Source organism: Schistocerca gregaria, chromosome 5 (assembly GCF_023897955.1).
Source record: "Schistocerca gregaria isolate iqSchGreg1 chromosome 5, iqSchGreg1.2, whole genome shotgun sequence".
Taxonomy (NCBI): Eukaryota; Metazoa; Arthropoda; class Insecta; order Orthoptera; family Acrididae; genus Schistocerca; species Schistocerca gregaria.
In genome coordinates this window covers 257,558,916-257,571,689 of record NC_064924.1, presented here as the reverse complement: position 1 = coordinate 257,571,689, position 12,774 = coordinate 257,558,916, and the positions used below count along the sequence as shown (strand labels likewise).

The 12,774-nt window shown below is 43.4% G+C and overlaps 1 protein-coding gene across 1 annotated transcript in view; it reads left to right on the top strand.

Annotated features, from left to right (window-relative positions):
* Positions 1-349: 349 nt before the first annotated feature.
* Positions 350-12,774, top strand: part of LOC126273066 (ejaculatory bulb-specific protein 3-like) — a 28,897-nt gene continuing 16,472 nt past the window's right edge. The window contains exon 1 of the mRNA XM_049976472.1: positions 350-612. Within this exon, the coding sequence (XP_049832429.1) occupies positions 420-612 (193 nt within the window). The 5' untranslated portion in view covers positions 350-419. The remainder of the gene's footprint in view (positions 613-12,774) is intronic.

Sequence of the window (12,774 nt, the reverse complement as noted above, 5' to 3'; positions counted from 1 at the left end):
TTCCGTCCAGTGAAAACGTAAATTCGTAAGGTAAAGCAAATTGTACTGAACACTGAAGAGCTAAGGATGCTCATTCGCATTTGTTCGCTTCCTGTAATGATGAGGTTTTCATCCGCTCCGCTTGTTGCCAGAACCGTCACGCAGACGGTGTTTCATTGTGCGTGAGCTCCTGAGTACCTTAGAGAAACTTGGTACAGGTGTCAGTTTGAGCCGGCGGTCCTAGCGGTAGAGCCACAGTGGGAGAAGCGGCACTCCCCAAACTCATTTCTGAGAAATCAGCGCTGCATCGAGCGTATCCGCTGACGTCAGAGCGTCTGCGTCGCGCGCGGTATAAGAGGCCGTGAGCTGCCTCGCGATCATAAGGCGCACGCTCCCCGCCACTGCTCTGCACAGTAGCCAGTAGACGGTAGCCGCTAGCCATGGCCCGAGTGCTCATCCTCTGCTGCCTGCTGGCTGTGGTCGCCCTGGCGGCGGACGCGGCCCCGCAGGACAGGCTGGAAAACATCAACGTGGACGAGGTGCTCAGCAACCGCCGCCTGCTCAGGACCTACGTCCAGTGCATCCTGGACGACGGCGACGGCCGCTGCACCAAGGAGGGCAAGGAGCTCAAGAGTGAGTATCGTCTCCTCTCTTACAGTCCTCGACATCCCAGCCGTTTTATTTCTGGCCTAATATGTTGGATACATCTATACTCCGGAAGCAATATTATGTGTTGTGGCAAAGGGAACTTGCTGCACACAAAACCCCTTCCACTATTCACTGACGAATGATGCGTGGTAGACTGTTGGTATGCCCCCGTGTGAGCTCGAATATCTGTAACTCTCACACATTCCCGTCATACTGGCTGTTGGAACAGAGACAAACAGAGTAAGGAAAAATTATTTCCTTTGTTCTATTTTCGTACTTTTAGGAGATATAATGATTACTGGTTCGATGCTCGTGGTCTCCCGGTAGCTTTCTCGTCTCCCGAGGAAGGGGTTCCTGGTTAGGGATTTTCACCTGCCCCGAGATGACTGGGTGCTGTTGTATCGTCTTCATCATCATCAGTCGTATCCATTACGATCGGAGGAAGGCAACGGCAAAACCCATTAGTACCTTACTATGTTCTTTACAAAGAACGAGATATTTTTCTCTGTGATGGCTAACAGATGGCACGAAGTACAGCCTTAAAATACAGGCAGCCGCTGACGCGAAGTTGTCAAACTTGCTTAGGCAAACAGGAGTGTCACATTAAAAGTAAAGCCTGATTTTATACTTCAAACAGATGAAAATTATAGCCAGAATTGGTAACAGGATCACAGTGTGCAGAGGTTTTCAACTACATAAGGAAGTTGTATGCGATAGATATAAGATAAAATATGGAATCCAAGATGATAAATGATAAAATATAATGAATGAAACAATCCCCATGCAGTAAAGGATTAGAGATACAATAACTATCTTATTCGCTATGTTTCCATCCATCCAGAAATGATGGTTGAATAGCGTATGAATAAAATCGTACCTGGTAAGAGTTTCAGAATGATGAGAAACAGTCAACTGACGATCGGTCCTTCGTGGATGAAGTACGGTGTTTGAAGATTCTTCGAGTGAATCTGAGTCCGTCATTTACATTTCCTACAGTTAGCTTCATGTGGAAATTCTACATTAAATTTTCTGTAAGCGTTCTTCCAGATATTTAATGTATGGGACTGTTTCAGTGATTGTTCGTCAGTGGTGTACTCAAGCAATTATCGGTCTAGTTCATTATGATCGATTGGCAAACCATGCGCCAAACTTCGATCCCCTGCAAGTCTTTATGTATTTGGCCACAATTTTCCGACATTTTGACTTCTCCAAATACATCAGCAACATCTGCGGAGAGCCTCGTGGGTCTTCAGGCATTATCCGCTAGGTCACTTGGATACAGCGTGAACCAGAACTTCACCGACAAACTTTCAGACGTTGTACTATGGTCATTAACAAGAAACAAATATCTAGTGAAAATGGGCTGTAGATGCTTACCTTAAGAGCTATGAGCACTTGATTGTCTTTATTGGGAAACAATCCAGTGCTACTGAAAGTTCTTTGTCTTAAAGTTCTTTTTTTATATTTTGGGAGGTGGTGGTGGGGATAAAAACAAGGAAAGTCCAGTAAGTATGGATCTAAGGCGGGTACCTTGAAAGAGATGAGCACTTACTCACCTTTGCTGTTATAAAAAACATTTCTTCTACTGAACAAATGCTCTCAGCTCATAAGGTACGTATTTTAGTGGCCATGTCAACACGACATTTTTATTGTTTTGGTCGATATCACCTCGTCATAAAATAAGGAAAGGAAAAGCTTGCCGTAGAAGAAATTTGTTTCACACTGTCTAAAATGAATAAGTGTTCAATGCTCTTATGTTACACATTTTAGAGCCCATAAAAACAGATTTTTCTTCCTTATTTTGGTTCATTCTGCATGTTTTTATCCATTTTACCAATTCTGAATCTTAGTCGGTGGACTTCTGGTTCCGTCTGTACACTGTGAACTATAATGGTCGTATTACATACTCTTGGGGTACGCCCGAAGTTGCTTTCACGTCTGAAGATTTCTGCATGTTAAGAATTGCAAGTCTTGTAGTATTTGTTAGGAAGTTTTCAGTCCAGTTTCAAAACTGGTATAGCATTCTGTTATATTCTTATTTTTCACTATGCGACAATGCTGAACGGTGTCAAACAACCTCTGAAACACAAGGAACACGCAACAGCCTATGCGCCGGTATTTACTGCCGCCTGAATCTCCTGATTTCGGACGTTGTTTGGAATTTCGGTCTCCAGAAGGCTCATACTACGAGAGAAAAACTGGTATTCCAAATTTTTATGACATACCGACGTCAACGAGATTCTAGAACAGCTGTGTGCTTCGTTCCTCAAGCGAATATCGATTGTCTGCTGCTACAATGGGAGCAAGTACTTTCGCGTACTCTCAAAAGTGTCTGATACGTATGCCATATCAAGTCACCTTCACTTCGTTCACCGATTCAGTTGCTTTTCGATGTCGCAGTAACTTATTTCGAAGAGACTTCAAAAATGGCTCTGAGCACTATGGGACTTAACATCTGAGGTAATCAATACTCTAGAACTTAGAACTACTTAAATCCAACTAACCTAAGGACATCTCACGCATCCATGCCCGAGGCAGGATTCGAACCTGAGACCGTAGCGGTAGTACTGTTCCGAACTGAAGCGCCTAGAACCGCTCGGCCACAGGGGCCGGCTCGAAGAGAGTCTCCGGCGTTCGTGAGACCACTGAAAGGAACAACCGCAGTACGATCTCTACCCATGCTTCCACGTATTTTGACTAGATGTACACACATCCAAAAAAGTTTTGTATCACCTGGCTCCCGAGAGTACAGGAAATCGGAATAGAGATCAACATAAACATCATTTCCGATCATATGTATTGCTAATGAAAACCACACATTGCATGTTGTGCCACCACACAGAGAGACCTCCAGAGGTGGTGGTCCAGATTGCTGTATACATCGGTATTTCTAATTCCCAATAGCACGTCCTCTTGCAATGATGCACGCCTGTATTCGTTGTGGCATACTAGCCATAAATTCATCAAGGCATAGTTGGTCCACATTGTTCCACTCCTCAACGGTGATTCGGCGTAGACCCTCAGAGTCGGCGGTGGGTCACGTCGTCCATAAACAGCCTATTTACGTCTATTGCAGGCATGCTGGCCACTCTAGTCGAGCGATGTCGTTATCCTGAAGGAAGTCGTTTTCAAGATGAACGCAATATGGGAGTGAATTGTCGCCCATGAAGACAAATGCCTCGCGAATATGCTGCCGATATGGATGCGAAATTGGTCGGAGGATGGAATTCACGTATCGTACAGCCGTTACGGCGCCTTCTATAACCAGCAGCGGCATACGTCGGCCCCACTTAATGCCACCTCAAAACAGCAGGGAACCTCCACCTTCCTGCACTCGCTGGGCAGTGTGTCTAAGGCGTTCAGCCTGACCGGGTTGCCTCCAAACAGGTCTCCGACGATTGTCTGGTTGAAGACATATGCGACACTCATCGGTTAAGAGAACGCGATTCCAGTCCTAAGCGGTCCATTCGGCCTTTTGTTGGTCCCATTTGTACCGCGCTGTATGGTGTCGTGGTTGCAAAGATGGACCTCGGCATGGACGTTGGGAGTGAAAAAGCGCATCACGCAGCCTATTGCGCACAATTTGAGTAGTAACACGACGTCTTGTGCCAGCTCGGAAAGCATTATTCAACATGGTGGCGTTGCTGTCAGAGCTCCTCCTAGCCATAATCCGTAGGTGGCGGTCATCCACTGTAGTAGTAGCCCATGGGCGGACTGAACGAGGCATGTCATCGACAGTTCCTCTCTCTCTGTATCTCTTCCATGTCCGAACAACATCGCTTTGGTTCACTCCGAGACGCCTGGACACTTCCGTTGTTGAGAGCCCTCCTCGAACAAAGTAACAATGCGGACGCGATGGAACCGCGGTATTGACCGTCTAGACATGGCTGAACTACAGACAAAACGAGCCGTGTACTTCCTTCCTGGTAGAATAACTGGAACTGATCGGCTGTCGGACCCCCTCCGTCTAATAGGCGCTGCTCATGCTTGGTTGTTTACATCTTCGGATTGGTTTAGTGACACCTCTGAAGAGTCAGAGGGACTGTGTCTGTGATACAACATCAGTAGTCAATGTCTATCTTCAGGAGTTCTGGGAACCGGGGTGATGCAAAACTTTTTTTGATGTGTATATTTCGTATCTAGATTGTCACTCTCACCCTCTGCTCCAAGGCTATTACAGCTGAGTGTATGAATAGATGACAATGGTGCATCGTATACCTCGTCTAAGATGATCCCCAATATATGGAACACGTCTCGCAAACGTAAATGTATGCACGGATGTGCATTTTACTGTGTACAGCGAATTTCTGGCAACATCAAGAATCCTTGAGCGCTCGGTATACAGACATGTCCATGTGCACAAGTTGCTTTTTGATTCTGTTTTATTTCAGACTAACATTTGTATTATGTGCTATAATTTATCCACAATAATGACAACTTGGTATGATGTTCTAACTTATAATGAAAACGTTTTACAACAATAATTGTTTGAATACCAGAAGATGACGGTTATATCTGTCGAAACCGGTTATCAAGTTCTGCAGTGTTTTGCACACTGAAATCTCATTCTGGAGGTCAACGGTTCAAACACGCTTCCGGCCATCCAGATTTTGATTTTTCGTGATCTCCAAAAATTGCTTCAATCAAATTCCGGGATGGTTCCTTTAAGAGGGTACACCCAATTTCTTTTCCCACCCTTGACACAATTCGAGCTTAAGTTCCGTCTCTAGTGACCTCGGCGTCGTCGGCACGTTAAACCCAATCTTCTTTCCTTCTTCGAGATCGGTTGTCAAAAATAAAGACAAATTTATGCGATCTTGGATATTGGAAGTTTTTTTTACTAGGAAAAATATAGATTGGTCCTTCTAATTTCTCAACATGAGAAAATTCAACTAACGTGGAATGGGCTACGCCGATCTATTCGATCTTAGCATTGCGTGTTTGAATTCTTTCGATGTGTTACCTGACAGGTACACCAAGCGCTGGAGATTACTTTAGTGTTCATCGCATTGACATCTGCTATGCTACTTTCATTACTTAATTACTGCACTTTCCAAGGGCGTTGCAAAAATCTATAAACTCCATTTAATGTAACACAAATCGTATGTGTTTGTCCCGTATCACAGCCATCTCATCATTATACTTTAAACTTTAGACAAACTGATGTGTCCTAGATGTTCGCTTCGCATTACGTAAATCGGCAAACCATAAAATAGTTTCTCTCATGCTATCTGATAAATTGTTTTCCTGTGCTGAGGGATAGAGACCCTATTACGCTTGCTCACGACACGCTCGATGAGACATTACTATAGAGAGTTCAAAAATTTCCGTAACAAACATCTAAGACTTGGAGTCGTAGAGGAGGGGAGTGCGTAGATGATATTCTACGTACAGTTTCCGAGCTACAACCAATTGGAAACAGTAACGCAATCACTTTTACAAGTAATTGATTAGTCGTGAGCCTGTATATAAAGTTTCGTACAGTTCCACTCATTACTGGTCAAAGAAATTACTCATGTAGTCGTTCACAGGTTTTCTTAAATGTGATGCAGTACGGCCTTGTCCAATTCAGGTGTGCTGCGTCTCCTTGCAGCACTGCAGTTACGTCTGCAGACAGTGAAGGCACCATTTCCCGCAGCCGTTAGGTAACTGTGATGAAAAGGGTACGTTGTGGAGAACGACCGCAATAAGGGCGACGGACAGCTCTTCCGTTACCTTCAGCTTTGCCATACAGAAGAACTGTTCAGCTACACTATTGATTACAAACAACTAGAGACAGCGTCTGCTGTAAAATACCTAGGCGTAACTCTCAAAAACAACGTTAAATGTAATGACCATATAAATCAGATAGTGGGAGAAGCAGACACCAGACTCAGATTCAGCGGAAGTGTCTTAAGGAAATGTAACTCATCCATATATAAGGCGCTTGTTTGACCGACTCTTGAGTGTTGTTCATCTATCTGGTATACGTATCAGGTAGGACTGATAGAGGAGAAGATCCAGCGAAGAGCGGCGCGTTTCGTCACGACATTGTTTAGCTGGCGAGAAAGCGTTACGGAGAAGCTAAACAAATTCCCTTGGCAGACGTTATAAGGGAAGCGTTGTGCATCACGGAGAGATTTACTACTTAAATTTCGAGACAGCACTTTTCAGGAGGAGTCAGATAGCGTATTACTTCACACCACATGCATCTCGCGCATTGAACACGAGGAGAAAATTCGAGAAAATAGAGCCAATACAGAGGCTTACGGACAATCATTCTTCCCACGCACTATTCGCCAGTGGAACAGAGTTGAAGGGATAAGATAGTGACACCGAAAGTACCCTCCGCCACACACCATTAGGTGGCTTGCGGAGTATGATGTAGAAGTAGATGAGATTATCATATCGGCGTATTCTGCAAAACTGTACTGAGCCATGTTGCTAGAACTCTCACAGACACTTGAATAAGCCTCGAACCGGGTCACAGAGGTAGGATAGACCTCAAATGACATCAGCCGATCCAACTTAACCATCCACTACAATGTTTACTCTGATGCATACCTATCTTGCAAACACGTTTCCAAACGGCTATAGCGTGGAAAAGGTACATTTCCGGTTATGGATTCATAATCAAAATATTATGTACTCATCACTTCCCTCTACAAGTCCTAGAAGTTTGTAACGGGCATTTCCGAACAACTTCTATTGTTGGAATGTATTTGACAATCTTAGTAGTCGCAAGCAGTTTTTTCTGTGGTGTATGTGGGTGGCTTGCTTAACAGTTGTGCTGGGCTAGGCTGGAAGGCCTGGAGAAAAGAAACGCGACGGTGGTGGCCAGGGTCTACAGGCGCTCAGTTACGCCCGCTGGAGGCTCCGCCCCCCACCGCCCGCTTCCTGTCGCAGTCCTTGACGCAGGAAACTAAATCCAGCCCTCTTCCAGCGCACCTCGTAACGCGCGCACAACAGCAGAAAAAAACGTTTTCTTGCTGGATGATCTTGAACTTTGTTTAGCTGTCGCAACTATCTTAAAGTGGCATTTACACTGATTCTCGTTTTAGACGGCTACGTGGTACGAAAACTCCACGACGTGATGTACATGATCCTGGACTGCCGACTCCATGCGATAATAAGACGAGGTCAGATTGAGCTACGTATTTCAGAACCGTATTATTTATAACACAGCCATACAGGCTGTTACAAACAAACCTGTAACAGTAACAAGTACATTGACGTGAGAAAAGTCATGGGTTAGCCATATGCCCATATGCAGGTGTCGGTCGTATCGCGTACGAAGGATATATAAGAGCAGTACATTGACCGAACTGTCATTTTTACTCAGGTGGTTCATTTGAAAAGGTATCCAGCGTGATTATGACAGCACAACTGGATTTAACAGACTTTGAACTCGGAATGTTAGTTGTAGTTAGGCGCATCCGACATTCTGTTTCGGAAATCGTTAGGTAATTTGATATTTCGCGATTCACAGTGTGAAGTGCGTCCCGAGAATACCAAATTTCAGACATTACTTCTCAACAGGGACAAGGTAATGGACGACGAATTGCACTTAATGTACGAGACAAGTGGCGTTTGCGTAGAGTTGACAGTGCTAAAAACAAGCAACTATGCGTGACAAAAACGCAGTTATCAGTGCTGGAGGTACGACGAACATATCCTTTAGGAGAGTGCGGCGATATCTGGTGTTTCTGAGCTATGATAGCAGACGGCCGACGCGAGTGTCTTTGCTAACAGCACGACATTGCCTGCAGCGCCTCTCCTGGGCTCGTGACCATATCGGTAAGAGTATTGATGACTGCCGACCGATGTAGCCGAGCGGCTCTAGGCGCTTCAGTCCGGAACTGCGCGAGCATTACGGTCGTAGGTTCGAATTCCTGTCTCGGGAATGGATGCGTGTGATGTCCTTAGGTTGGTTAGGTTTAAGTAATTCTAAGTTCTAGGGGACTGATGACCACAGATGTTAAGTCCCATAGTGCTCAGAGCCGTTTGGTCTTAGATGACTGAAAAACTGTGGCCTGGTCAGATGAGTCCCGATTTCAGCTGGTAAGGGCTGATGGTAGGGTTCGAGTGTGGCGCAGACCCCACAAAGCCTTGACCACAAGTTGCCAACAAGGCACTGTGCAAGGTGGTGACGGCTCCATGCTGGTGTGGGCTGTGTTTACATGGAATGGACTGGGTCCTCTAGTCCAGCTGGACCGCTGTTGACTGGAAATGGATATTTTTGGATACTTACAGACCATTTGCAGCCATTCATGTTCCTAAACAACGGGAGAGCCTTTATGATAACAACGCTCCATAGCACTAGGCACCAAGTGTTGGCGATTGGTTTGAAGAACCTTCTAGACGACGGTCAGCGAAATCGCTCGACATTTAACTCATCGACAATTTTTGGGACATAAATGAGAGGTCAATTCGTGCACAAAATAGTGCACCAGCAAAACTTTTGCAATTAGGGACTGCTAGAGTGATAGCATGGCTCGGTATTTCTGCAGGGTACTTGTTGAGTCCATAACACGCCGAGCTGCTGCGCTACGCCGGGTGAAATGAGGTCCGACACGATATAAGGAAATATGCTACAACTCTGTCACCTCCTCGTATTGATGTCAAGAAAGCATTTGGCTATGTAGACATATAATCAATACATGGCGTCATTAGATATTTTCTTATTAAGTGAAATTTATGAATGATTTCTCACAGAACTTTTAATTAAACACTAGAAAAATTATAAGAATCTGTGAATGAGATGAGCAGGAATCAAAGTAAACTGCATGGTTGTTGCAAGTGAGTTTTGATTACTTTAGAAAATCTGAGAGAAGCAGTTACTGAAATACACCTTGTGCAAAGAATAGGCAATTCAAGTGGTTTCTGAAATTCAGTGAAGAAAGCAAAATTCATGATAAATATAAAATACGCCCCAAAATACATAGAAACACATATAATTACAAATAGAGCGAGTTAGTAAATTTAACAGTCTTTCAGGGAGCAGAATCGATTATAATAACTAGCGATAAATGTTAATCGTTAATAAATTGGAAACGGCATGTGGTTTACAACAACGAATGCATACCTATGAATACGAAGCTAAAAGTCTAGAGTCTACTAGAGTAGTAATGCTATAATGTTTACACGCATGTCAATGTTTGAAGATGTGCTGTAAGCTGGACAGAATACACACACTTGATAGAAGAATTATTAGAGAAATAATGGGTGCAATACAAACTGCATATGTCTAAAAATTGTGAGCAGATCTGCCTATATACACAGATAATACCGGATGTTACGGAGAAACCGAAGGTTAATCTTGTTTTGATTATTCTACCGAATAAATGAGAACCAGCTAACGAATAGATATTCTTCTATTTCCGATAAAAGAAGTCAACAGTAGCATGGGTTACAGAAATAAGAAGCAACTTTAAGTAACATACATAACTTTTCAAGAGAAATTACAAAATCGAGAAGATGATGATAAATCATGCAAACATGGACAGAAGAAAGGGGAAATATGTGGGGAAAAGATGCAGTACTTGGAAAAACAGGAAACAACAGGGAAAACTAATTGAAGTTGTACACCGGTTCGTCAAGACAAAGATAGAAAGAAGCTATGCAGATAATGTACAGTGAGGAAGGGTGACTAACCAAGATTGGGAATTACCATATACCCCGAAATTTTAGTAGCAAAAAGGCATAAATTAAAAAAAGTATGTGCCGTACAGTATCCTTCGTATGTTACATGGTACGAAGTGGTGGTTTGTACAAAGGAGCTTAGTAGATGGCGTAACCTCGTTTGGAGAGCAGCCTGTCACTCTTCAGCTCTGCTGCAGACGCAAACCTGTGAAGCTAAGTCTGCTGATTACTACGATGAATAAAACTATAATTTTAAATGTCTCTACAGATGTACGTAATGATTACTACGATGAATAAAACTATAATTTTAAATGTCTCTACAGATGTACGTAATGACCAGCAACTGTCGACATCCTACTCGATATCCTAGAGATATCATACGGAATAGGAACTTTGTTGCTGCTGTGACGGAAACACAGCAAGAAAACCAACGATGTAGATTATATGCGCAGAGCGAGTGGAGCACCGATCGAGGATGACCCGTCTCCAAACAGCAAAAACTAGCGCGCAGTAAGCCGTGTGTTGAGATGAAAACACAGTCAATACTCATATTGCACGTATCGCCGGAAACGGTAATTTGTTGCCAAAAGTTAGGACCGAGGTCGAAACAGCAACTTTTTGTTGTTTCTAAGAGACGCAATGTGTAACTAGTCTCTGAGTTTCCTTACAGCATGTAGCCTTCATAGGTCTAATGAGTATTACTAGCGTAACGTACTAGACGATGAGTAGAATGACTAGCTTACGACCAGTAAAGACTTTGAATTACAGCACTGAGTGTTCCAGTAATTTCGCAACCTATACAAACGTCTCCTTACTTTAGCGAGGCATCATCAAGTAGCATTCAGTTATGGGCTCAGAGACTGGTGACTGTTTTCTAGCGTGGTTTATAGCGCAGAGAATACATCATCACATGTTTACACAGAACATAAAAGCCGAAAGAAGTACTCGCATTGAAAGCCGTCAGTGTACGCCGTGTACGACGGCGAATGGGATGTGGGAGGGATGAATGAGATGGTGGTTAGGGCCGAATGAAATTTATAAATACAATGAAATTAATGCTGCGTATATTACAGTTACGGTTTATAATGGGTTTCTATTGGGAGGATAGACTTCTATCATACGCATGTACTAGGGGAGAAAGGGTCGGCTCCTAAAGTTAAATGTTATTTGAAGGCTACAGTGATATTTCTGGATGAATGCTGGTTAATAGAGGCAGAAGCAAGAGCATCTCACCAGACAGCTAGGGGAAGATCCAAGTAACATGAGAGAGAGAGGCCTGAAGCTGTCTACGCTGCGGCAGAGACGGAGAACAATGTAAAAAAAATGAGGATCACGGCCTTGTGAATGCGCGACTGCGGATGGAAAGTAAAATTTAACGAAAGGCGAAAAGGTTACAAAATATGTTAATGTGTATGTATCCTCCTTGCAACTAATAACTGGGGTTGTACAATGCATCGATACAACAGAATAATCTAGTTATATCCCTGAATTGGAATTTACATATTAATTCAGTATAAAGCCGCTTACCTCTCCGCAGTGCATACAATAAGTAGCTATAAGAACTTCCTTTTCTCTCAGATGAAATTTTTTTTCCAGGTTGCGAAATGAGCTCGGGTGCCTCATTTGGTTAGTGCATTGCTCCTAAAAGAATAACGACGTGTGTACAACACTTGTCTTCTTCGGTAACAAATTTGTTTTTCTTGTTCTAGAGCATTTGTTTCTCTAGTTCTCTGCAGGTAGAGTTACACTCTGGCTTCTTTCATTTGTCACATTATGACCTTTTATTACTATGGCAAGGTATTATACGAAATTGCATACGTTACGTGTTTGGGGAACACTTGCGTATGTCATACGGGTTGCTAGAGAAGGAATGAAAATGACCCAGAGATATATCTGCTTCTTATAAAGAACATGGATCCGTATATGTGCTTGTGAGGGTTGATGTTTCAGATTACGATCATCTGGCGGCAGAATGCGGTGAACAACCAACGCATCGTAACAACTAACACTCCTCCAGATAAGGAATATCCTTAATGTAAATCTGCTTGTCAGGGAGTACGTACTAAAATACATCGGTATCAGAGTGAGACTGAGACGCTTTACTAAAACCGTGCTTGTTTAGGCAATGGCTAGACAGATCTTACCCAGTCATATCCCTTTACTATCTCCACCATTGCACCCTTCTTACAATATTCTTCGTAATCACGTAACCGGTTCTAAGCTACAAGAAAGAAAAAAATCGAGCGGCACCAAAATTTCAGTCACTACAAGTGCTCAAGAAGTAACATGTGCGATTAACTTTTTGTATCGTAGACTAGTCTACATTCACACGTACATGAAAACTGCAAAAACATTCCAGTTCGGCATAATTACTGTAGCCACAGCGAAAGAACTATGTCAAGTTCAATTGCTAGAGCTGACCTCAACTTTCCTTATAGCTCATCCATGTGGCAGCGGTCGGAAGCGTACTGAGAGACTTGACACTGGACTTAAGAAAGTGATATCACAGTTGTGAGGGCGGTAGTA